The 24,014-nt window shown below is 46.1% G+C and overlaps 7 protein-coding genes across 15 annotated transcripts in view; 4 read left to right on the forward strand and 3 right to left on the reverse strand.

The window, feature by feature from the left end:
- LOC117585065 (protein sine oculis) overlaps positions 1-1,421 on the forward strand; it is a 14,003-nt gene extending 12,582 nt beyond the window's left edge. The window contains exon 7 of the mRNA XM_034274331.1: positions 676-1,421. Within this exon, the coding sequence (XP_034130222.1) occupies positions 676-1,102 (427 nt within the window). The 3' untranslated portion in view covers positions 1,103-1,421. The remainder of the gene's footprint in view (positions 1-675) is intronic.
- The window catches only part of LOC117584969 (focal adhesion kinase 1), a 25,921-nt gene extending 1,943 nt beyond the window's left edge, over positions 1-23,978 (reverse strand). Inside the window, exons 1-17 of one of the 6 annotated variants that reach the window (XM_034274208.1) lie at positions 23,773-23,902; positions 23,258-23,367; positions 22,745-23,190; positions 22,403-22,674; positions 22,234-22,343; positions 21,938-22,173; positions 21,375-21,876; positions 21,185-21,317; positions 20,987-21,119; positions 20,780-20,924; positions 20,516-20,720; positions 20,311-20,450; positions 19,155-20,248; positions 18,897-18,986; positions 18,384-18,841; positions 18,209-18,319; positions 17,687-18,153 (exon numbers count right to left, since the gene is read on the reverse strand). In XM_034274208.1, coding sequence (XP_034130099.1) covers positions 17,697-18,153; positions 18,209-18,319; positions 18,384-18,841; positions 18,897-18,986; positions 19,155-20,248; positions 20,311-20,450; positions 20,516-20,720; positions 20,780-20,924; positions 20,987-21,119; positions 21,185-21,317; positions 21,375-21,876; positions 21,938-22,173; positions 22,234-22,343; positions 22,403-22,674; positions 22,745-23,190; positions 23,258-23,321 — 4,596 coding nt within the window. In that variant the 5' untranslated portion in view covers positions 23,322-23,367; positions 23,773-23,902 and the 3' untranslated portion in view covers positions 17,687-17,696. Of the gene's footprint in view, positions 1-17,472; positions 18,154-18,208; positions 18,320-18,383; positions 18,842-18,896; positions 18,987-19,154; positions 20,249-20,310; positions 20,451-20,515; positions 20,721-20,779; positions 20,925-20,986; positions 21,120-21,184; positions 21,318-21,374; positions 21,877-21,937; positions 22,174-22,233; positions 22,344-22,402; positions 22,675-22,744; positions 23,191-23,257; positions 23,368-23,561; positions 23,715-23,772; positions 23,914-23,940 lie in introns of those variants that run through there. The other 5 variants (XM_034274197.1, XM_034274217.1, XM_034274187.1 and 2 more) reach the window with 5 other exon arrangements.
- Positions 3,323-5,504, forward strand: LOC117585040 (nucleolar protein 9). The gene is made up of 2 exons (XM_034274299.1): positions 3,323-3,586; positions 3,647-5,504. The coding sequence occupies exons 1-2, from the start codon at positions 3,397-3,399 to the stop codon at positions 5,458-5,460; spliced, it is 2,004 nt and encodes a 667-aa protein (XP_034130190.1). The 5' UTR covers positions 3,323-3,396; the 3' UTR covers positions 5,461-5,504.
- LOC117585128 (phospholipase A2) lies at positions 5,544-6,344 on the forward strand. Its single transcript, XM_034274457.1, has 2 exons — positions 5,544-5,886; positions 5,953-6,344. The coding sequence occupies exons 1-2, from the start codon at positions 5,582-5,584 to the stop codon at positions 6,212-6,214; spliced, it is 567 nt and encodes a 188-aa protein (XP_034130348.1). The 5' UTR covers positions 5,544-5,581; the 3' UTR covers positions 6,215-6,344.
- LOC117585147 (phospholipase A2 large subunit) lies at positions 6,311-7,028 on the reverse strand. Its single transcript, XM_034274480.1, has 2 exons — positions 6,716-7,028; positions 6,311-6,663 (listed from the first exon to the last, which is right to left on the reverse strand). Exons 1-2 carry the CDS (start codon positions 6,958-6,960, stop codon positions 6,399-6,401), a joined length of 510 nt encoding a protein of 169 aa, XP_034130371.1. The 5' UTR covers positions 6,961-7,028; the 3' UTR covers positions 6,311-6,398.
- LOC117584996 (transcription elongation factor SPT5) lies at positions 7,119-11,416 on the reverse strand. The gene is made up of 12 exons (XM_034274229.1): positions 11,346-11,416; positions 10,845-11,237; positions 10,652-10,776; positions 10,454-10,591; positions 9,944-10,394; positions 9,803-9,873; positions 9,581-9,747; positions 9,352-9,524; positions 9,038-9,291; positions 8,783-8,978; positions 8,402-8,720; positions 7,119-8,337 (listed from the first exon to the last, which is right to left on the reverse strand). Exons 2-12 carry the CDS (start codon positions 11,208-11,210, stop codon positions 7,361-7,363), a joined length of 3,237 nt encoding a protein of 1,078 aa, XP_034130120.1. The 5' UTR covers positions 11,211-11,237; positions 11,346-11,416; the 3' UTR covers positions 7,119-7,360.
- LOC117585001 (calpain-A) lies at positions 11,579-17,174 on the forward strand. 4 transcript variants are annotated; one of them, XM_034274250.1, is made up of 14 exons: positions 11,579-11,678; positions 12,519-12,709; positions 13,163-13,339; positions 13,409-13,610; positions 13,676-13,796; positions 13,851-14,091; positions 14,161-14,391; positions 14,456-14,848; positions 14,918-15,036; positions 15,828-15,870; positions 15,929-16,070; positions 16,130-16,357; positions 16,414-16,746; positions 16,811-17,174. In XM_034274250.1, exons 2-14 carry the CDS (start codon positions 12,536-12,538, stop codon positions 16,894-16,896), a joined length of 2,490 nt encoding a protein of 829 aa, XP_034130141.1. In that variant the 5' UTR covers positions 11,579-11,678; positions 12,519-12,535; the 3' UTR covers positions 16,897-17,174. The 4 variants fall into 4 exon arrangements, with proteins under 4 accessions (XP_034130141.1, XP_034130133.1, XP_034130148.1 ...); XM_034274242.1 differs by having other exon boundaries at positions 11,608-11,733; XM_034274257.1 differs by having other exon boundaries at positions 11,614-11,737.
- Positions 23,979-24,014: the final 36 nt, after the last annotated feature.

The following is a 24,014-nucleotide window of genomic DNA, read 5'->3' on the forward strand; positions in this document are numbered from 1 at the left end:
TGCCACAGGCAGGCAGGAGGGGGTGTGTGTGCATCAACATCCCCCAATCGAAAGTGACGTGACGCAGCTCAAATAACTGTAGCTGAAATCAGATGCCACGCAGACGCCGAACGCTCTGGGGAATGCAATAATGATATCTCCCTCTCGCTCTTGCGAGATACTGTCTGGGGCAACACCTCAGGAAAAAGGAACATGAGACCATTTATAGATATGAGAGAGAGAAGGCGAGAGACAACGATTTCCTTCCGGAAACTACTTCCATGTTTTCAATTGCATTTTCTGTGTTTCTGTGTGTGTGTGCCCCGTCATTTGTCATTTGTTTATAAATAAATTATGCACTCCCAATGGGAATGTGTGGGTGTGTTGACAGCTGTAAATTAGTTGCAACAATTGACACATTTTAATGTAAACGATGCTGACATCTCTGGGCATTTATACACACTCGTACATACTCGTTTCCCCGGGTGGTTATACGACGGCCAATGTACCAATTAGAGTAGCACTTGTACCGTACAATGTAGATTCTACAGTGTTATAAACCGGCTAAATATAGCTTCCATGCAAACCAAACCCTCGTGGAGTCGGCAGCTTTACAGTTTTGTAGTAACTGAAGCACTAGTCGTTTCCCAGTGATTTCTCTTCAGTTGCTAATCTATCGATTCGTTTTACTTTCAGCGGCTCCACGGACAAGCAACACTTGGACTCCTCCAGCGATTCGGAGATGGAGGGCAGCATGTTGCCCAGTCAAAGCGCACAACAGCAGCAGCAGCAACAACAACAACAGCAGCAGCAGCAGCAGTCCCCCAACAACAACGGCCTGCATCAACAGCAACTGCAACAGCAGCATGCTGCCGCCGAGCAACAGAGTCTGCAACATCATCCCCACCAGCAACACCATCCCGCCGCCACTGGTGCCACAAGCGTCGCCAGTAAGACCGGTCACAGCGGGGCAGGAGGAGGAGGAGGTGGCGGCTCTACAACAGCAACACAAATGCAAATGCCGCCACTCTCCGCAGCCGTCGCATATTCCCACCTGCATAGTGTGATGGGCGCCATGCCCATGACCGCCATGTACGACATGGGGGAGTATCAGCACTTATGATTCTAGTTGGAGGCGGCTGCTGCCGCCACCAGCGCAAGCGGGAACGGGAAGGCAAACGGAAGCAGCATCAACAATGCCTACGGATGGCACCAACAGCGTCAGCGCCAGCAGGATCTGTCGGAGAGCTTTTACTTCTGATCGATTCTGGAGCGCAGCTGAACGGAACCTTAGCAATATTTAGAGAGAGAAAGAGGAGAGAGCGCATCGTCGTAGCAACAAATTCTATATAACGTTAAACACAGCAACAACACTTTCTGCATAATCTAGCATTTTTCTGCAAACCAATGGAAAGATAGAGATATAGATAAATAGGGGGAGAGGTGAAGGGAGAGGGAGAGGGAGAAAAAAGGCACTACGCTGCAGCACAAGCTTTTGGCATACTACACCCCACCCCAAAACAAAGAAAGAGAGCACATGGAAGAGAGAGATAAGTGTAGAGAATCTTCAAACTGCAACTGCATCGATCTGTGTAAATAGCTAGGCTAGACTTTAGTTTTAGAGCGGTTGGAGGAGGAGGGAGGGAGGTACAACCGAAATGCAAATCAAATCGAAATGTGCAAACAATTATACATATACGACTATTATATACCTATTATTATATATCTGCCTAATGCATAAATTATACACTTTTAATTGTAGCCACTAGTAATCCATATTTTTGTTAACAATAAATTCTATTAAATTATTTTCAAATGATCAAATGAATGTTAAGATCCCACGCCTACCCATACCACTATTAAACCTATGTAAATTACTATAAGTAGTCTGCACCCATTACCCCTGACCGACCAAGACCACAACAATGAGAGCCAGAGCCTGTCTACACTAATCCACGGCGACAGGTAAGCCCGCTAATGCTAATGGCCATGTCTAATGGGCGTCGTCGGCGCGTGCGTTCCTCTCACACGCGACCCATCAGCAGATCCTGCACGTCTCATGTAATGAGTGTGTCTCTGCGCAAAGTTTGAACAGCACTTGGCAACCAGCGCCCGACAGGACTGTCGAGGGGCGGCGCTTGGCAACCGAACAGCGCTGTGGCGGGGTGCGGACGGGCTGTCGGGCTGGGTGTCGCGGTGTCTATGTCTGGCCGTGGGGGTGGATGCTGTCTGACTGGTTGATTTGTTTATTGATACTGTACTTACATATTGCAGACGTCGTCGTCGCTTCCAGTCACTGCCTCCCCCATTCGTCGTCGTCCTTGCCCATGCCACCCCCCTGCTGAACGTTGCCAGGGAGAACGGGACCAGCAGCACACACGTGTCTGGACTACGACTGTCTCTGACTCTGATTGAGATTGATGGTAACATATCTGGTTACAAAATATTTTGACTTCTTTTATCTTGCGGCGGCTTTTTGCCGATAATTTAATTACGGCCTTAATGTGTTTGTTCTTCTTTACGTCTTGTTGAAAATTAAATTAATGACCGCCCACCTGCAGGAAGGATATTTGGTGGCGGCAGTCGGCAATGGGAAACCCTTGAATTTGCACCTTTCATTGAAGATTCTTCTCCGAAAATTGTCATACAAAAGGGATTACTCGATAAACCGAGTTCCGAATGCCATCACAATTTGTACGCTCCTTTAACTGAAAGACAATCTGTGAAATGCCTTAAAGGGGCTTATGTGGGACACAATGCGCATTGATAATGGAGGAGGAACTGGCATGTGTGTCTTGTGTGCCTTGTGTGCCTTTTATCGTGATCCTCTGGAGCTGTCAATGAACTGTCAACAGTTTGTGAGCCGTTGTATTGATGGACTTGTAACCTCATTGACCTATTAGACCTCAGGAATGCACTCGTACATTGTCGAGAGTAAGTGTACATTCATTTACAATGGCCAACAACGTTATTAGGTTGAGCTCACACCATTATTGTTTGCTGGTTCGCCTTTTCGTTATATATTCACTTCGTAAATTACAATTGTATATTTTCGCGGCAAATAATAAGTCCGCAGCGTTATGGGTATCTCAGTTCGACTGCAGCTATCGATAAACTCAGCAACTATCGACCAGCGTTTGGAATCAGTGCTGATGAAAATAACCAACATTTAATATAAAACTGTATTTAGTTTAATAATCCAATTTCCATTTATATTTCAGGACTTTAATCTTAATTTCTAGAAATTTATAAAAGAGCCGAAACTAGCCATAAAATAGCTGAAATCGAAACACTTCTTCGCTCGACTGCACCTATCGATACAGCTACCGATAGCAGCTGGAACAGCTGATCGTAGCGTGCACGTTTTAAATTGAAAGCAGACCATTTGTATTACTATTTAACGAATTTGTACTCGAAATGCAAACAGAAGGCAATGCAAAACGTAAGCGACCGAAGAAGAAAGGCAATCGCTTCATGCGAAACGCCAAGGGCTTTGCCAAGCAGGGAATCTTTGGCCGTGGAACGCACATAGACGATGAGCAGTTTAGCTACTTCATCAACATACTGGACGCCATGAAGGCTGGCTTCGAGGATGTGGAGGAACGCGGTGAGTAAATGGTCGTAATTTACTTTGTCAGTGGCATTACCTATTTATCTACTTTTGCAGTGAACATGGCCAACAATGTGTTTGAGCAGACAAAGGAGCAGGAGATCCACTTGGCCTCCAATCAAATTGTTTCCAAGGCACTGGAATCGCTCATTGGATTCGTGGACAGCGAGCAGCTGGAGCGATACTTCAATACATTTGGGGACAGCCTGCGACCCCTGTGCTCGGACAGATTTGCTTCGCACGTGCTGCAGAAGATGCTGGAAATTGCCTTTTTGCGCGGCCTGGGCAAGGCAGCTGCCCAGGAGGTCAGCGATGCTCCGACCACGGCAAAGAAGGCCAAGCCAGATGCTGCACAAATTGAAGAGGAATACAACTTGGAAACAGAATTCAGCGACGACCATCGAGAGAAGTGTCGCCAGTTCGTGGTGCGCATCTCAAAGTTTATGTTGAACAATTTGGAGGACTTTGTGTGGGACACGTGCGCCAGTCACATCATGAGGACGGCCATACTGTGCCTGGTGGGCATGCACGTTCCCAAAATAGCCTTCGAGAAGGGAGGCGCTGAGATGGCCAAGCATCGTAAGCTGTATACCGTGCCCGAGGACTGGCGTGAGGTGATGAAAGAGTTTCCCCAACGCCTGGAAATGTGGCCACAGTTCGTGGACTTCCCCTACCAGGAGCACTCGTCTGCCCTCTTGGGCGTCATCTGCCTGGCCCTGAGTGTGGCCGACAAGAGTTTGCTCAAACATTTCGGCAAGAAAATTTTGGTGCAGAGTCTGCTGAAGCCCAACGAAGAGACTGAAAATGATGAAGAGAAAAAGGACACAAAAATCGAAATCAAAGACGATGACGAAGAGGAGAAGGAGAAGGAGGCTACCCCGACGGAAGAGAAAGAGCAGAGCGAGGAGAAACCAGCAGAGGATGCTCCAGTGCTGCCGAAAGTCTTTCACCATCAGAGCGCCGTCATCCTGCTGGAGACCATTCTGAGCGTGGCGGGTGCCAAGCTGCTGACCCAACTCTATGCGATGCTGTTCAGCGGCCGTGTCGGCTACCTCGCCAAGCAGCAAGGCACAAACTTTGCCGTGCAGCGACTGCTCCAGCACATAAAAGAAGTGACAGACTTTGAGGCCGTCTTCACAGAGCTTCAGCCGCAAGTGGAGGAGCTGCTCAAAATGGGTTACACTGGCGTGGTATCTGCCCTGAGTGCTGCCTGCCTGCGACTGGGCGCCAAGCAGGCACAGATGATAGCTGTCCTACAGAGTTCGCTGCATGTCAGCGGCGGCGACAAGGAGAAGGCTAAGCTGTTCTTCAATTGCCTCATCAAACTGAAACCCTTCGAGGTGCTGGCCAGCGATGAGTCGGGATTCGTGCATCTCCATGGCTCACTGATTGCGCAGCATGTGCTGCAGTTCAACAAACCAATTTTCCTGGTCAACTGCATCCTCGATCTGCCAGCGGCCCAACTGGCGCAGATCTTCAACACTCCCAACGGCTCCCACATAGTCGATGCCTTCATGCAGAGCAAGTTCATTGGCGAGAAGTCGCGTGAGCGGCTGATCCGTCAGCTGGATGGCTTCTATGTGGACTTGGCCATTACCCGACACGGATCGCGTGTGCTCGAGGAATGCTTCAAGGCCTCACAGGAGGCGCAAAAGCTGCGCATAGCCAAGGAGCTCACCGCGAAGTCAAACATGCTGAAGGGTTCGCCCTTTGGGCGTCTTCTTTACGCAAAGTATCGCCTGGAAACGTTCAACCTCTCGCCCACGCAGTGGCAGGCGAGCCTGGCCAAGCAGCTGGAGCCAGAGCAGCCGGGCACCAAACGGAAGCCAGTCAAGACAGCAGCAGAAGCATTTAAGGATATACTTAGCTAGGACCTTGACTTGTTGACAATTAATAAAATGTAATTCCACACACAGATAATGTCAAGCCGATAAGCGACTGCATCGAACGCTGCCGCGAGCTCAGTTGCGTTGCGTCCGTCAAAGCTGAAGCATGTGGCTGCTGCAGGTGCTGTTCGTTTGCTGTTTGCTGGCCGCATCTTGGGCCACCTTTGGGGATGAGGCCATCTTCGAGGATGAAGACATTTACAATCAAGCTTTGCCGCCAGTGCCACACACGGGCATCACGGCGCCAGCCACCAAATGGTGCGGACCAGGCAACACGGCAGCAAATTTCGATGACTTGGGCAGAGAGCGCGAGACGGACAAGTGCTGTCGAGCACACGACCACTGCGAGGAGATCATAGAGTCACACAGCGCGTTGCATGGATTACCCACCAACACGGATTGGTTTCCCATGTGAGAGACGCCACACTCCCAGTGGAAAATCGATAGCATGTCGTGACTGCTCTTCTCTCTTTGCAGCCTCAAGTGTACCTGCGAGCAAACGTTTATCAACTGCCTGCAGGCAGTCAACAGTCTCACATCCAACACCTTGGGCCGCATCTACTATGGCAGTCGGAAAAAGTGCTTTGCCAATGGTTACCCCACAACTGGGTGCAAACAGTACCAGGAGGGAACGTTCCGCAAGCGCTGTATACGCTACAATGTGGACAAGGCCTCGGCAAAGATCTGGCAATTCTATGACATGCCATTTTACACAATTCAACACACGAATGCCGCCTGACATGACCAACAAACGAATAGTTCCTCTTGTTTCAGATGTTGTTAGCTGATAGATGGGTTCTGGAATTACAGAGTGTAAAAAACGATGGAGAGGTGGAAAGATTAAAAACAAAACAAACTTTTAATGTGAATAGAATTGTAGATGTATTGTAATCGCTGGCTTATCGCTGACCAATGCCAATAGTTCAATCTTCTGTGCCCTCCTCGACATGTGTGTAGAAGGCCAAGTCGTAGAACTGCCAGCGTTTCGGCTGTGTCTCATCCACTCTGTAGCTTAGGCAGCGCTTCTCGAACATTTCCACCTGGTTCTCACGACACGAGACTGTAGGATGGCCATTTGCAAAGCAAACATCTTTGCCGCGAAAGTAAATGCGGCCCAAAGTCAACGATTGTGTGTTGCGCAGTGCAGTGAGGCAATTGCGAAAGGCAGACTCGCAGGCACAGGAGAAGCTGGAATAGCAGTCGTTGTTGAAAACTTAAGAACCAAATGTGTGCAGCTTACATGGGAAATATGCCATCATTGCTCAGTCCATAGGCTTTCTCTTGCGGTGGTATTTTCTCCTGGCAGTTGTCGTGCGCGCGACAGCACATGTCCAGCTCTCTCTCGACGCCCAAATCATCATAGTTCAGTGCTATATTGCCGGGTCCACACCACTTTGTGCCAGGCACAATTATGCCTATGCCAAGTATCACATCGAAGGCAGCGACAAGCGCCAAAACAGCAGCTACAAAACGTTGAAGGTGCATAGTACACAAAAGTAAGCAGACGACTGATCAAAGGGGACTTTCGTCTGGGAAGAAATTCGTTTGAAATCTGAGCAGAGATTACACAGACCTAAAGCCGGAAGAGCCCATAACTTTTGAGACCTCCCTCGCTAGCAAGAGATTGGGAAATACAGAGGTTATTTTTATAATTTCAAAAAGTTGTTTATTTATTAATGAATTCAACTGTGAGCTTAAGACTGGATATTCCCAGGTGGTTACGTTGCGGCACAACAACCCAATCCTTGGCGTCCGTCGCTTACCAATTCGTTACAATATATTGTTGCTATGCCGCTAATAAACTTGTATTTAGTTGAAATATTTTGAATAATTCGTGTTCCAATTGTAATTTTTGTGGCTACTAAACATGCACTAACAGAAGTGTTTAATCAATGGACTTCATTTTGCACAGATGATTGACGGGAATCATCTTGACTTCGTCGTTTATTTTGCAGACCAGCACGTCGCCTTCCTGCTTGGAGAGTACACGACCAACCGATTCCCTTTCCTCGCCGTAGATCACCTTGAACTCATCGCCACTGTTGGGCGGCACTGGCGCCAAGTGCTCGCTGACAATGGAGACGCTGCGATCTTCCTGTCGCAAAAATACCGAGCACACGCCATTGGAAACGGTGCGAATGATGCCCGTTTGTCCAACCAAATCCGTGTCGTCGTGCGTGTGAATCCGCACCTCGATATCGGTGGTGCACCAGTCGCCCATCGACGAGTCCAGGCTGGCACCCGGTGTCTGAGGATTGTACGGCGACTGCGGTATGCCACCGGGCGTATTGGGTGAATATGTTGATGGCGATGGCGTGTTCAAGTAGCCAACAGGGTACGGCGAGGGAGCTGGACTGGGACTGGGATTGAACGGACTGTAGCTCCTATCCGAACCGTAGAGCGTGCCCGGTGTTTGTGGGGCGAACTGAGATGTCATCTGGTAGCCAGGAGTGCTGGGATTGTAGCCTGGACTTGGGCTGGGCTCCTCCAGCGAATAATCGAAATCGTTATTCCGCGCAGGCGTTGTGTTGGCTGTCGGATCCCAGGCACCATGACGTGGCGTCATGCTGCCATCATGCGATGGCGTCATTGTGCCATAAGGAGTACGCGTATCCGTATCCCAGTTGGGCGTTTGATTACCCACCAACGGGGTCTTGGATCCGGCAGCAGTGTAGCTTGGCGTTTGTGCACCATAGCCCGGTGTACGTGCTGGCGTGCGGCCATATGTGGAGACGCTGCCCTCCTTGCCGGGCACTCCAACAATGGCAATGTGATTACGATCGACCGATATAGTCTGACATGAAGTATGCAGCTCCACGCGAGCTGTGGCATCTGTAGCGTCCTTGACAATGCCCACGGCACCTAAACCAAACAGAAATGGGTCAGAAATAAAGATAAATGTGAGTCTCAACAAGGAATAATATACCTTTATAGGGTCCGCCACTGATCTTGATGGTTTTGCCCAATATTTCACGATCACGAGTCACACGGAAACCGCCCCTGCCGCCGCGCGCGCCACCACGTGCACCTCCCCTTCCGCCAGACGGATGCATGGGCGATTGTATGCGCGGCGACATGAAGCCAAGTCCGCCCATCGTTCCTGCAGGATTAACGTTTGCCTTGCTGCCGCCAGCCAATTGCAAGTGCCGCGTCTTGCACACGAATATGCCGCCATTTTCTGTATACATGCGGCAGTGCAGGAAGGCCAGACTGCGATACAAGTGCTTGATCTCACCGGAACGACCCTGAGGATTGTAATTCAAATATTATTAGCATGAAAATCCAGAGGACTCGAGTGTTTACTCACAGCATGAGGCCCCTCCATAACCTTAACAATGTCACGACGGCGAATCTGATTTTGATCAGCATCCAGAGCCACAGTGTTGCGATTCTCTCGCCGCTTGTGCAAAGCAGTTGGCTTGCACTCAATGCACTTGCCATTCATGCCCAAAACATGAAAGTTTTCACGCTCCAAGCGCACAATGACGCCCACATTTTGGGAGCTGCAATAAAGGAATTCCATTACCCATTGCAGATACTAAACATTGCCCAATAAACTCACTCAAGTTGCACCAAGTCACCCCATTGGAACTGGCCCAGACAGTCCACGCCTGTGGCCACATCGGAGCAGAGCTGCAGATCCCGTGGCAAGACCTCCAATTCGTGATTGGTTAAATCAGAGACGAGCACCACGCGCAGTGGCTCCACGCGTATAATGAGACCAGTTTCGCCCTCATAGCGACCAGCCAGCACCCTGGCATGGTCTCCGGTCTTGAAGTACTTGCGCAGCTCACTGGCTTTGAAAATTAAAGGATCCTAAAAAAGACAAAACCATTAATTAGTGCTGCAGCAAGTATAGGGTGAACCTTAACAAACCTTTAGATCCTGATGCTTGGGCATAACCGTGATCATGGTGCCGTCAATGGCCACAATCTTTGCCTGCAAGTTCTCCAAGTCTCCCACGCAAACCTCAACATTGTCACCCATGGAGAAAGAGTGCGTTGAAGTGGGATCATCCTTGACATTGCCCAACAGTTCCAGGTTCACCTCTGTTGGAAAAATTGATGTGAAAAATATGTGACAAGGGATGCTTGATAATAATAACCTTCCGGCGACTCTTCGAAGCGCTCTAGCTCAGCCAATGTGGGCTTGACGCCGTCTGATAGAATGGCCGACATGGTGAAGTTTTTGTAGAGGAAACCTTTGCGCGAATACCGATTACCCTCGAAGAGCAGGAAGTCTCCATCTGAGTGCACCTCACCACCAATGGCCCTGGAAAACAAATTAATTATAGGCATTGAAATGGCTTAAAGCTGGACAGACGTACCTCACGGCTTCTGGATCGAAAGGTTTAGCCACTGGCCGCCGTTTCTTCTTGCGCTTGCCATCGTCCGTTTCCTGCAAAAGAAACGTGTAAATGGTATGAGTTCAGTTCCAATTTCAAACATTTTCATAATTAATTAATTACAGTTGCTGTTGTCCTCAAAGCACCGCGCATGCGGGTATAGTCAATGCGGGGTAGCAGCTTCAAGTGAACTTGATTTTGTGCCAAATCAACGTAGTCCACCTGCGCAATGTCATCCTTGTAGAGGCCACGCTTGAGGCGCACCCACTGCTTGACCTTCAAGCCGACCTGCTCCTTGACCACCTTCAGCACATCCGTCATTTCCTTGATGGGCACCATCTCCTGCTTCCATTTGCCCATTCGCAGATTACCCACATTATCGATGGCTGTCTTGACGTGCGTTTGCTTATAGGCTTCCAGATAAATGTAACCTTTTACGCCCTCGGGCGCAATAATCGATTTGATTTGAATGGGATCGTCCGTGTTGAGGTATGTCAAGAACTTTCGCATCAGCAGCAGGGCTGTGGCCTTCTCCTCGCCAATGCGGCACTTGACCATCCATAAATTGGGATCCCTATGAGGATTCAGAACATAGTACACAGTAATGTTGAGATTATATCATTTGTAACTCACTTAATGCCAGGCAACAGCGTCTGCTGGGTGATCTCATCGGACATCTCTTCCCCGCCATCGCCAAAGTGTCGCTTTGCAATGGATTCATCGGCGTATTTCTTTCTCAGGTACTCTTCAATCTCATCTTCTTTTTGAGTGCTGTAATAAAGTACAAACATTGATGCTTTTCCTGTGATGTATGGTTATTCCTTTACTTACTCCCATAAGTTTGTGCCGCGTCGCCTTATTTCTATGTCCCTGGCCGTTGGACCGAGCTCATCAATTTCGTTTCCAACAATTCCAATCTCATTGGCACCTTCCTCCCATTCGTCATCCTCGTCGACCTGTTAATGGTGTGAGCAGACTCAAGGATTAGGAAACAAATTTAAATGGAAATTCATTTCGTACGCACCTCGTCGTCCACCTCTGCCTCGTCTATGATGAAGCCACCAAAGCGTTCCTTCTTCTTTTTCTTTCGTGGATGATCGTCATTCTCCTCCTCCTCATACTCCTCAGAGTCGATGTCCTCGCCTGGTGGCTCCTCCTCTTCCTCGCCCGACTCTTCGCTTTTGGCTCGGTTGCCACGGCCGTGCGGAGACTCGGACCCGGAGCCCGAATGAGCTGATCGGGATCTGGAGCGCGACGATCTGGACATGGACCTGGATCGCGACCTTGAACGCTGGCCGGACTTGGATCTGACGCTGCGCTGCGACTTGTTTGATATCGATCCATCTTCCGACCCACTGTCCGACATATTGCTGACTTCGGAGTCTGACATTCTAATTAAATCTGTAAACGTGTGCGACTGCAGGCAAGCGCATCACGGAAAAGTGCATATCAAACGCAGCGTTAGGATCTGAGTCTTGAAATATTGAATGCCCGTGCACCGTAATAAGTAAATATGAGCACTTACTATAGGTTTTGTTTGGTTTTTCACGAAAATTGTAATATTTTTTCCAAGTTTATGCCACGCTCAGTGTGACCGCGGATGCATTGATAACAATACCGCCGACCCTTACAAATATACCGAAATAAACCTGCTCATGTACAAAATATACCGCAAGAATACCGATGAACTATCAGCTGTTTCCTCTATCGAAATCGATAGCACGATATACTTTTACTACACAAACACAAACATAAATATTTTGAGATACCACTTCCGTACGGTACTTTCGTGTTCGTGTTGTGTTGTTGCTTTGGTGAAAGTGTGTGAATTCAAATCGTTGTATCAGAGCAAATCAAGGTCCGGGGCTCATTATAAATAAGAGAATATCCGTATTGTAACATAACAGAATAGTGTGAGTGAGTTTCGTGTGTCTCTTGCCACAAGAATGCTGGTCACAAGCATGAGCCAGGGCACAGAAATGTATTAATTACTAAACCTGTTTCGATTTCGCAGTTGAATTTCTAATGCTTTTATATACTACATTCCATCCATATGTATTCAAGCATACGTACATATAAATGTAGCAATTGAGAAACACATACATATGTGTAGATGTGGGACCAACCAGCATATTGTGTTTGATTAAATTGACATTTTACTATGACGACAGGCTCTGCTCAAGTTCAGTGTCAATGCAATCAAAGGAGGAGATTATAGGAATGGAAATCAAGGTTTGGTCCGCTGGCCGAATGGCACACACCCTTTGAGTCACTCGACGAGGCATTCAACCATCTCATGCTTCGCTTCGGAATGATGTCACACAAACTAGAGAGACATTATATACATATGTATCTATATATGTATTTATATCCGTATAAATTATATTCGGGTGGGAGCTGACAGCGAACGAGCTCTGCTCTGTCTGCTCTCCAAAGAATTCACCTAATGCTCTTTGCGTGAATTTAAGTAATCTAATTGAAGCCCCAGCCACGTTGGGAATTTGTAACAATTTTGCCAAGTAGTTAACCCAATTATTCGCATATTCCTAAGGTGTGTGCCGGCCTGGGCTGTCATGTGAGGGACACACTAATAAGTTAGATAAAAAGTTGGATATGAATCGCTTTTTAATCATTTGCTAAGTTTCTTGGCTTTCGCTGTCGGTACTTGTGCTTAATATTATTTCTATAATTATTACAGATAGCAAATAGCGAAAGATGGATGATCTAAAGGGATTCTTGCGGCAAGCCGGCCAGGAATTTCTGAATGCCGCTGGCGATGCTGCTATGGGTGCCGCCAAAGAGGTGGTTGGCTCTGTGATAAACGAAATATTTATCAAAAAGGAAGCCGACACCAAGCGAGTGCTGCCCAGCATCAAGAACATGCGAGTTGTAAGTGAAAAACTTTAAATTACATATAAAATATTACGGTCTGACTAGGCATAGCCATATACAGTACATAGTAACAAATAGACACTGAAATCCATATGCATGTAATCCACCAACTCTTAACAATTAAAATACATTCCATTCAATCGTTCGTTACTGACATTAGCAACCCTTGCAATCATCTCAAGCTGTATTTTATGGGAATGTAAGTACATGTTGTTGGCATTGACACAATTCCATTTGAAGGATAATTGTGCTGCCGAAATTGTTGTAACGTGTCCTTGTGTGTGTAACCACTCTAGATGTGTGTAAAGGCTTATTATATGTGTCTCTCGAATTATACCAAAATACACTGTACCCTGTACATACATTGTATTTATTCATTTATCATCTAGAACTTAAACATTTAAACGACTTAAATGAGTTAAGGAATAATCCGATTGTGTCATATTCTAGTTGGGCGAAACGAGCTCGAATCTGGGACCCTATTCTGAGGTGCAGGACTATGAGACCATCTTGAACAGTTGCCTGTCCAGCGGTTCACTCTTTGAAGATCCCATCTTCCCGGCCAACAATGAGTCACTTATGTTCTCGCGTCGCCCAGATCGTCACATCGAGTGGCTGAGGCCCCATGTAAGTGCAATTATAATTATAATTAACTTATACATTAACTTTTAATTGTATAAATTTATCTTTGATTAGGAAATCGCCGACAATCCGCAGTTTTTTGTAGAGGGATTCTCGCGTTTCGATGTGCAACAAGGCGAACTTGGAGATTGCTGGCTCCTGGCAGCCACCGCCAACTTGACACAGGAATCCAATTTGTTCTTCCGCGTCGTGCCGCCCGAGCAGAGCTTCGAGGAGAACTATGCTGGAATATTTCACTTCCGCTTCTGGCAGTACGGTAAGTTTGATCAGCAAACGAGCATCAGATAATATTTATTTATAAACTAAACCAATTAAAAATAGGCAAATGGGTGGATGTGACTATTGATGATCGTTTGCCAACGTCTCGCGGGGAGCTGGTGTACATGCATTCAACGGAGAAAAATGAATTCTGGAGTGCACTCTTGGAGAAGGCCTATGCCAAGTATGACAAATCTAACAACCCATGCCAGCGTTTATTTATTCTATGCATTCTCAGACTTCATGGTTCCTATGAGGCTCTTAAGGGCGGCAGCACGTGTGAGGCCTTAGAGGACTTTACTGGCGGTGTCAGCGAGTGGTATGACCTCAAGGAGGCGCCCGGTAATCTCTTTGCCATATTACAAAAGGCAGCCGACCGAAACTCCATGATGGGCTGCTCGATTGAGCCGGATCCCAATGTGCTTGAGGCAGAAACTCCTCAGGGGCTGATTCGTGGACACGCATACTCCATTACAAAGGTGCAAACGCACGCATAAAATGTCACTTGTGAAAGAGCTAATCAACATCTTTGAATTGTGTATTTGCAGGTGTGCTTTATCGATATTGTGACACCGAATCGGCAGGGCAAGATACCAATGATACGCATGCGCAACCCATGGGGCAATGAAGCCGAGTGGAATGGCCCGTGGAGTGACAGCTCCGCCGAGTGGCGCTACATCCCAGAAGACCAGAAGCAGGAGATTGGTCTCACATTCGATAGAGATGGCGAGTTCTGGATGTCATTCCAAGATTTCCTGCACCATTTCGACAGAGTGGAGGCAAGAAAGGGCTGCCCTTACACTGACTAGAAATTGTTTAATGGTAAAATGCATTCCTTTTCAGATTTGCAATTTGTCTCCAGACTCTTTGACAGAGGACCAACAGAACAGTGGCAAGCGCAAGTGGGAGATGTCCATGTACGAGGGTGAATGGACACCAGGCGTGACAGCTGGCGGCTGCCGTAACTTCCTGGACACTTTCTGGCACAATCCCCAGTATATAATTACGCTGGTGGATCCCGATGAGGATGACGAGGAGGGACACTGCACAGTTATTGTTGGACTAATGCAGAAAAATCGCAGATCAAAGCGCAACATGGGCATGGAATGTCTGACCATTGGCTTTGCCATTTACAACCTGAACGAACGCGAACTGGAGAACCGTCCGCAAGGCCTTAACTTCTTTCGGTACAAGTCGTCTGTGGGACGTTCTCCCCATTTCATTAATACCCGTGAAGTATGTATGACAAATGTTTCCCAATTTATACTTTTAACTCAAACAACCTCTGGGCTTTGTCTTCCCCAGGTTTGTGCTCGTTTCAAGTTGCCTCCTGGCCACTATCTGATTGTGCCTTCCACATTTGATCCGAACGAGGAAGGAGAGTTCATCATTCGTGTGTTCTCCGAAACCCAAAATAACATGGAGTGCGTACATGTAGAAAATGATAATCAGTTTGTATATTAGAAATAATTCGGGTTGCTACAATTTTGCGGGGTTTTTCTAATTTCTATTTAAAAAACGCAACTAAAGTGCATTATGGGTAGGTGAAGACGCAGTCTATACGTAATACCCCTATGTTTGTTTTCTAGTGCAAGTAGTTGTTGTAGCTACCCCAGTTTGTTTATTTATACCCACACTCCTCTACACATTCCCATAGTCTATACATATAATTACATGCTATATTTTTCAATTGTAGCTTATCTCTGACCCCCAATGCTCCACTCCACAGTATTTATTACAGAATAATATCAACAGCAACAGTATAAACCTGATTAAAGTACGTCTGTCCGAGTGTTTGCACAACTGCATCTTAGATTCTAGACTTATTAAGCGGAGTATTACGGATGCCCATGCTCAAGCAACAAAAGTATTTAAAATAGTGCAATTAATAATATATTTTTATGCTTTAACTCTTTCCTAACTCTAATTGCAATCGAACAATTACTGAGATTACCCTCACGGTCTACTTTTAATTCTGTCTTTAATGTATTTTCTCATGTACCTTAACAACTATAAAATATGGTAATAAACAGATCGGCAGAGTACCCCTCCAACAACGTTTTGTGCTTTAAACTTAAACCCCCTTTTATCGATATTTCCCATGACATTTCTCTCAAATTTGGAATGCTTAGATCTTGTGATATTACATTTAAAACATTTGACTATCAATTGCCTTTCATTCTCATCAATCATTTCACTTTCTACCTCTCTGCAGAGAGAATGATGATCATGTGGGGTACGGTGGCAAGGCCGACACGGTAAGTAGGGGTTACCTTTAAGAGGAATCCCTCGATAATGTTTTGCTTTGGTCAACAGATAACACCGGGATACCCAACACCCAAGCCACTGGATCCGCAGAAGGAGAGCTTGAGACGTTTGTTTGACAGCATCGCTGGCAAGGATATGGAAGTTGATTGGATGGAGCTAAAACGCATACTGGATCACTCGATGAGAGATGGTAAGGGCACTTTTATTTCCTTACATTTCCATTTAATATGTGCTTTGCTTTTCCCTTAGACTTGCCAAAGCCAGTTGTCTATAATCGTTTTACCGCCAACAATGCATTTGAGACGCAGGCAGCCGGCCCTGGGGAAGATGACGGCGGCGCCTGTGGACTTTTGTCGTTGATTTGTGGCCCGTTTTTAAAGGGAACACCCTTCGAGGATCAGCTGGGCGCGAGTGATCCGTCGAGTAAGAGGCTAATGGGTGATAACCCATCGGATGGTGCTGCTGTAACCTCAGGAGGTAAGAGAAAGCTGATAAATAGTCTCCGATGCAAGTGTTAAATTCTCAAATTACAGCAGTAATTGTCGATGAGACTCATGGCTTTTCCAAGGATGTTTGTCGCTCGATGGTGGCCATGTTGGATGCTGATAAATCTGGCAAATTAGGATTCGAAGAGTTCGAGACTCTGCTGTCGGACATTGCCAAATGGAAGGCCATCTTTAAGGTCTACGACGTGGAAAACACTGGCAGGGTGTCAGGCTTTCAGCTTCGTGAAGCACTCAACTCTGCTGGCTATCATTTGAACAATCGCGTGCTGAACGTTTTGGGTCATCGATATGGCTCCAGAGACGGACAAATTGCGTTTGATGATTTTATTATGTGTGCAGTGAAAATAAAAACTTATATTGGTAAGTTATGGCACCCAAAAGAAGATAAGTTCCCTTGTATTAAAGCCGTTTACTTTCTATGCAGAAATATTCAAAGAGCGGGATACGGAGAAAAATGAAACAGCCACGTTTACGCTTGAGGAATGGATTGAACGAACAATTTACTCTTAAGCCACTCACCTGTAATCTCATTCTGTTTGAAATTCGTCTTCATATTGTTGCAATACTTGGCATTATATGTATACATAGTACAAAGCACTTTTCATACCAATAATATGCTGCCGCCCGAAATTGCATAAAATTGTTCAGCTGTTAAATATCAATTGACAAATCCCAGAGATATGTATATAAATGTTTATGTCTTTCCGAATTATAAATTAGGTGTATAAATATATTGACACGGTGTTAACTTATTAAATTAAACAAATGTGATGCATCATCCATCTTAATGTTTCAGCATTTAAATCAGCTATGGAGTCACTGGGGCTATGAGGATGGTAATGAAAATTCCCATTTTTGTTTAGTAATTTCGATTTATTTTCCTTTTTTGTGATTGAATTTAGCACCCAACATAATGTGCATTGAGTGTAGGCATTATTATATTGAACAAATAATCACATTACAACTTAAAACACACCCGAAAGTAATAGAAATGTTTTTAAAATGAACATTTAGTTGTATTAGATTGGGTTCGTAGATTATCTATAAATATCATCTAAAATCATACATTAAACACGTCTTTTTGTCCTTAAATTATTTTGACTACATGACGAGGAGAGAATGCGGCCGGCCGAGTGGGGTCTCGTCAATCTTGAGGGGTGGAGTACTATGTGAGAGTAATAACTATAAGCAAAGTACTCGAATAGTTCGCAGAAGAGTTATGTTTATGTTAGTTAATGTATACATATTTTGATTTATAGTATATGTACATCAGTTTCATGCAGTCATGCGGATTATGGATGCACATAGATCTACGCATGGCCATGGACAGCGGACGTGTTGCAATACATGTGCTCGGTGGGGCTACTCAGAGCGTCCTCTACAATGCGTAGAGGTTCGTTTGAAGCCCTTGTCGTATCCAAGCCCAGGCTAATTCCCCTCTGCAAGCTGCCCACAGCACTGCGATCATTGCTATTTTGTAGCTGCAACTGTGTGTTCAAGCTTAAATGTAAATCATTATCGTATATCCCCGTACAGTTGCCTGCAGCGCTATCTGTGCTTTGGAGTAGCTCCCCAGACGTGCTGGACTTGATGTAGCCACTGCTCAGTTCGTTTGTGGGCTCTGTTCCCTCAAAGCAGGGCACATTAGTCGCTTCTTTTGGTGTGACTGGCGGGAATATGTGCTGATAGCGCTGTCGTATCGAGTCAACGACATCAAAGAGGTTCTTGGCATCCATGGCCAATATGTGGGCGGCAGATAGCATGCTCCTGAAATATCAATGGGAATTAATTTGAAGTCTTAGGGAGAAGGAATTAAACTTACTTGCGATATTCACTGTCTAGCGTTGTGTCGCTGTATTGCTGTGCTAATCGCATCGCTGAAACGAGTTCGTGCATGTCTTTGGATAGAACTTTGTGTGCCATTTGCACTTCCCTGTGAAGATAGGGGAAACACATTAATTTAACACAAGTTTCGTATGGATTTTCTGCATCCTTACTTGAGAGCCTGCGCTGGAAACAGCACAGATATTTTGTCCACCGATGTGAGCAAGTTCCTTAGCTCAACGCCCACATTCTTAACCAAATCCAAGTAACCCTCCGTGTTTGCCTTTTCAACGCCCTGCGATAGCACCATAATGGACTTGACCACCAATGTTGTGGCGCAGTAAACTTCATCATTGGCACGATTGACTGGCCGACTGGAGGGAGAAGTGCCAAAGCTTTTGGAGTTAGAGCCGGACTGCAGCTCTTCCCCAGCTGCCAATGCGGACAAGTGATCCGCGGAGGAGTTGTTTGACTTTAGCGACAGCTGATTAGTGTTTGGCGTCATGGGTCGGGAGTTCGCATTCGAGCAATCGGGCAGACTGGATGGTCCGGCTGACATTAGGTCTAGCTTAAACATGTGTGGCTGTTGCTCGTTGCTGGCACCATGGGGAATCGAGCTGGATCGACGCCGCTATAAATGAGAGCAAATGAGCGGGTTTGTTCTATGGGATATCGTGAAAGCTTACCAGCAACTCCTCCTGATATAACCATTCTCCATCGCTGTTGCTGTCTTTGCGCTGCTGCCGCAACTTCTCGCCCAAAACGTTTTGAAGGGTCTGAAATGGTAAGAGTCCACAGTTATTACTGTGCTCCAAACTATGACAAAAAAACTTAAATAAATGCAAACAAATCAAAGGTAACACAAAATATCACAATCAAAAAGAAATAGTTAACAAAATGCGAACGCCGCCTTGCTGCCAACGTGTCCAAGATGATGTCCAAACCTGATTTCCCGCAGCGTCAGCGTGCAAAGTGGCCATGCAGACAGCTCCGTCCAAGCTGCCATCGTTTGTTACATTTTGAGGGCTAGCAAGCATCCATTGCCGATCCCATTCGCCTTGAACTAAGCCACCATGACAGACAAGGCCATACGAGTCACTGATCATCTGTGGCTCCATCACCATGTGCTGGCTGGCATCTAAAGTTGCTGCTTGGCCGTGCTCCACGGGGCACACGTTCATCGCTGGGCTAAAATTCGAATTTTGACGCGCAGACACACAGGTCTTGAGTCCGGCTCCACCAAAGTCGTAGATTTCCTCGGGCAGCGAGTCGCATTCAATGGAGTTTTTCATTTGCTGGCGATAGGCGTGAAAGTATGTGTTTCGCTCCATGCTCCTCGAACGCTCGGACGTGTTGCTGCAGTGTGGCGACGGCGGCTTTGTGTTGTAGAAAACCAAATTCTGGGCTGACATCAATGACTTGTGACGCTCCAAGCTGCCGCCTTTCGAATTGACACCCTTGCTGCCGGCCGGCACCGGTTGATGTCGCTCCAGACTGCCGTATAGACTGTAGCCAGCGATTTTCGATATTGCCGGATTGGAAAGATCCATTTGCATTTGCATTTGCATCTGCTCTTCCATGTGCGGTGGACAAACAACGAAGCTACTCTTTGAGGGCAAACTTCCGGAAAACATTCCCTTTGGCGGTGGCCTAGCATAAGCAAGGGATGGGTCAAGGGTGTTAGCTGCAGCTGTTAGGAGATTGGGATTGGGGTTTGGGTTGGGGTTGGGGTTTGGGTTGGGGTTCGGGCTAGTGGCATATTGCAGTTTGTTCTTTTCAGATTCGGCGATGGGATCAAGCTTTAGCATATCGGCTGCTGGTAGCTTTGTTGTCTTAAGTGAAACATTCGATTTGCTGTCATCAATTCCTACAGCTAGAGTATTAAATACCGAAGCGGGCGTAGTGTATGCTGCCGGATTGATTCCTCGCTTTTGGTTCTCCATCATCAGGCGGGCCAGCACCGCAGGATTCTGTGCAATGATATACGTTTGAGGTATGCCCGTTGTCTCATCCACTTTGGACATCATGCTTGGAATATCTGCAAATTAGGGAACAAAAAATCAGCTCCTGTTTTCCATTTTTAGCAGATTTATGCCTTACCAGAGTCATGCATTGCTCTTGATGGCTTCAATGGCGGAATGTCAGACTCCTCACTGCCCACCCAGGACTTGGTTACCAATCGTCGATGCTCCCGTTTCAGTGTCTCGGATGCGCTTATGCTATCCTCCATCAAAATTTCACTGCAAATAAACAAGCAACATTGGTATCTAGCTGTTACTGCTGGAAGTTTGGGGGTTAAACTCACTTTAATGTTTCCTTGATGCGCTTAAAATTGGGTCTTTTCAATGGTTCGTATGCCCAGCACTGAGACATGAGCGAGTACAGTCGCGGTGGGCAGTTTGGTGGCAGTGGTAGCCGCTCGCCGTTTTCCAGCTTCGAAATTACGTCACTGTTCTTGACGCCCTGAAACGGCTTGACGCCCAGCATGAGTATTTCCCAGATGCAAACACCTAAAGGAGAGTTTATTATTAACCATAGATAGGTTTAAAATTGTTGCAAAGTTACATACCAAACATCCACACATCGCTGGCTGTTGTAAATCTACGAAAGTTGATAGATTCGGGCGACATCCATTTAATGGGCAGAGCCACAGTGGGAGTGGAGTGATAATACGACTGATCGGACACCCAGCGGGAGAGACCAAAATCAGCCAGCTGTAGGAGGCATTAAGTAGTTAAAGCATGAACAAATAGCAACGCAAAATAATGTTACCCACCTTAACACACGTGGGAGAGCTAACGAGCACATTGCGTGCCGCAATATCTCTGTGTACGAACTTTTTCGACTCTAAATAGCTAAGGGCCGTCGATAGCTGGTAGCAGTACTTAAGCAGGGTTCCATGAGTTAATCTAATGAATGTTATTTATGGTTAATAATGCACATCAAAGATGGGGTTTCAAGTCTGTCTAAGCACCTGTCGCTGTTTGCTTTAAGGTAGGCGCGCAACTCGCCCAGCTTCGCCAGTTCCATGACTATCCAAATGGGCATTACGCTGCATATTCCAATCAAACGTATAATGTGTGGATGGTCGAACTTCTGCATAATATCTAAAAGCGAACAACAGATTAAGTTACATAACAATGATAGAAGATTAATGTACTTACAAGCTTCGGCCAGGAAGTTCTCTGTCTTTTCGGGATCTTCGTTTGCTTTGCAGGTTTTGATCGCAACTTGAATGACGTCTGGTCTGCCATTGCTCGATTTGGGATCGGCACCATTGTCTTTCCCATTTGCATCCGAATGCTTGGCCTTGGCAGACTTAGGGAGCGTGTAGGTGCCAACGTAAACATCTCCAAATTGTCCCACTCCAATCTTGGCACTTGGAGTGATGTGAGACCTGTCCAGCTCGTAGTTTCGAACAGTGGGCGTTGAGTAATCGCCCTCGCCCTCCAATAAACCAATTTCCGCATAATCATCCGTTAGCATTGGTTTTCTCGGACTTGAGGCGGCGGTCTGTGCCGGCTCCACCGGGAGATCATTGATCTTTGTCGCTGCGCTGTCTTCGGTCGATGCGCTCGTCGTTTCTCGTTGCCAAATCGTAAAGTCTAGGTCTTTTGATAGCAGCCTGCAATAGCCGTCGATAAGGTCGGCAATACTTTCGGCAGTCTGCAATCAATCAAAATTATGGTAAGGGATGTACAATGGTCATGGAAATCGTTTAACTCACATTAATTCCATTGCAGGTTATAACCAGATCTTCGACATTATTAGAGGCAGAGATTTTAATTTGAGTTTTGATCTTCTGGCAATTGCAATTTAAGTTATTTGACTCATTTTCTGTGGTATTATCCATGGGCTTGGGCAGCTTTTCCTTTGGTAGAGTGCAGGTTTTGATGGCAACGACATCCTTGAACTGTGCAACGTTCGTCAGGCTCGCTTGTGGATGAGTTTGATAAGAGATTCCTGCAATTGAACAAACAATATGGAATATCTTTGCGTGGCATCTTTGAGGCAAATAATTACCAATGTGTGGACCAACGTGTAGAATTCCTGATATATTCCATGCGGAGCTGAGGGTAACTGCAAAGTGCTCATAATTCGTTAAATAAATATTCTTCAAAAGATCGAAGAATCTGAAAGGATACAATAAACATTATATGTAGATCGGAGGTACGTTTGTAAGGCTACATACCTCGTCAAGTACTCAATGTCGTTATAATTATAGACCTTTTTGTAACCGACTTGTATCATTTTCTTAAGATTCTTTGGCTTGGTTGTGACTATCACAGATTGTGGAAGAAAACTCTTAAATCCGATTTCCTTTTCAATGTAATCAATGTGCTGCTTCTTGTCCGGTGCTTTGACAGTTATGTTCTTAAAGAAGTGACGAATGCCCAGGCAACACAGCTGCACCGCCAGCTCAGTGTCCACAGTTAGATTGGCCTGAATGAAGTCTTCTTTTACCTGCCACGACCACAAAAGATATTGATTAGAACGGTTTCGAAAGTTATTGATTGATTTAAGCATTATGCACCTGATCAAAGTAATAAAAGCATGTGGCTTTATCCTCATCGAATAGATCTTGAATACTGTTTGGCACATAGCGCACTCTCAGCTCCACGCGCCACACTCTGTTGGTAATGACTCTTCTGCCATGATCCTGATACTGCAGCTTGCCCTCGCCGAGCTCCGCTTTGGCAGCATCATTGTTGGGACAGTCCACGTTTGAGCAACCCGGCGACAAGATGTGCGTGAGCACCTTGCGCATGGGCGTTGTCCTGGCCAGCCACAGCTCCTCTTTCGTGATCATATTAAGCATTCGGCATGCGTATCGCTGAATGCTTGGCGCTCGCACATCCCTGCTGAGGTCCTCCACCGTCTTCTTGATGACATTGCACACGGTTTCAGTTTCGTGGAAGCGAACTGCCTTGAAACTTTTGTTTGGCATATGCACATGAAGAACGTAGTCCTCGCAGAAGGCTGAAGCAAAAGAAAACCAATATGACGTTGCGTGGCACGAAACTAAAGAAAATGCAGCATAACTTACGCTCATTGCTGGTGGGCGGCGTCGCATGATGGCTTTGGTTGACGCTGGCTTCCGCAGTGTTCATGTTCCACAGTTACCACACAGTGGGCGATATCAAGAAAGTCTTCAACCTGCAACAGATGTACATACAATACATATATAAATATTTGCGCGCATTCATGTGTGCATTGTATTGATTTGAGACAACAAAAGCTATTCAGAAATACGGCTGCTAATGTTATTGGATCTTCACAGGTGGGAACGGAACAGACTTTCCCACCCCCGTCCCGTTTCGACCCGTTATTGTTTTTGTGCCGAACCACACCTTACGAACGTTGCTTGAAACACCACCACCACTCTCCCTCGCTCTCTTTTGACCTAACGGTGGCCAGTAGCGCTTTCGATCCGCCTCAGATATAATCTTAATCTTTTCGGGAAAACGAGACGTTTTTTATTGCCAAACCTCAGGTTATAGCAATACACAGTATATACTACATATGCTGCACATACATATGTATGCATATGCTCGTACATACATACATAAGTCTGCGCCAGATGTGAGGGGTTGATGTGGATATTCAAGAACCTTTAGAAAAAACTGAATGGTAGTCCACCTTTTACACAGAAGCAATGGTCTAACTTAATGAATCAATTGTAATTAATAACTTTAAAGAGCTATTGTTGCTAAAACCCATAATAATTACTTATTTCTTGTGTGACCGCGGAATTATCGATAAAATATACCGTCAGACCCTTAAAAATATAACAAACTATACTA

This window comes from Drosophila guanche, unplaced genomic scaffold (assembly GCF_900245975.1).
Source record: "Drosophila guanche unplaced genomic scaffold, DGUA_6, whole genome shotgun sequence".
Taxonomy (NCBI): domain Eukaryota; kingdom Metazoa; phylum Arthropoda; class Insecta; order Diptera; family Drosophilidae; genus Drosophila; species Drosophila guanche.

Excerpts from the sequence above, each read along its gene's own strand:
- LOC117585040 (XM_034274299.1), top strand. The coding sequence starts at position 3,397 with ATGCAAACAGAAGGCAATGCAAAACGTAAGCGACCGAAGAAGAAAGGC. Across the intron at positions 3,587-3,646 it reads CGAGGATGTGGAGGAACGCG|TGAACATGGCCAACAATGTG; the intron begins GTGAGTAAATGG and ends CTACTTTTGCAG.
- LOC117585128 (XM_034274457.1), top strand. The coding sequence starts at position 5,582 with ATGTGGCTGCTGCAGGTGCTGTTCGTTTGCTGTTTGCTGGCCGCATCT. Across the intron at positions 5,887-5,952 it reads AACACGGATTGGTTTCCCAT|CCTCAAGTGTACCTGCGAGC; the intron begins GTGAGAGACGCC and ends CTCTCTTTGCAG.
- LOC117585147 (XM_034274480.1), bottom strand. The coding sequence starts at position 6,960 with ATGCACCTTCAACGTTTTGTAGCTGCTGTTTTGGCGCTTGTCGCTGCC. Across the intron at positions 6,664-6,715 it reads AATGATGGCATATTTCCCAT|CTTCTCCTGTGCCTGCGAGT; the intron begins GTAAGCTGCACA and ends CTGCTATTCCAG.
- LOC117584996 (XM_034274229.1), bottom strand. The coding sequence starts at position 11,210 with ATGTCAGACTCCGAAGTCAGCAATATGTCGGACAGTGGGTCGGAAGAT. Across the intron at positions 8,979-9,037 it reads GGTGACTTGGTGCAACTTGA|CTCCCAAAATGTGGGCGTCA; the intron begins GTGAGTTTATTG and ends CCTTTATTGCAG. Across the intron at positions 8,721-8,782 it reads TTATGGAGGGGCCTCATGCT|GGTCGTTCCGGTGAGATCAA; the intron begins GTGAGTAAACAC and ends TACAATCCTCAG.
- LOC117585001 (XM_034274250.1), top strand. The coding sequence starts at position 12,536 with ATGGATGATCTAAAGGGATTCTTGCGGCAAGCCGGCCAGGAATTTCTG. Across the intron at positions 14,849-14,917 it reads ATTTCATTAATACCCGTGAA|GTTTGTGCTCGTTTCAAGTT; the intron begins GTATGTATGACA and ends TGTCTTCCCCAG. Across the intron at positions 16,747-16,810 it reads GAAAATAAAAACTTATATTG|AAATATTCAAAGAGCGGGAT; the intron begins GTAAGTTATGGC and ends CTTTCTATGCAG.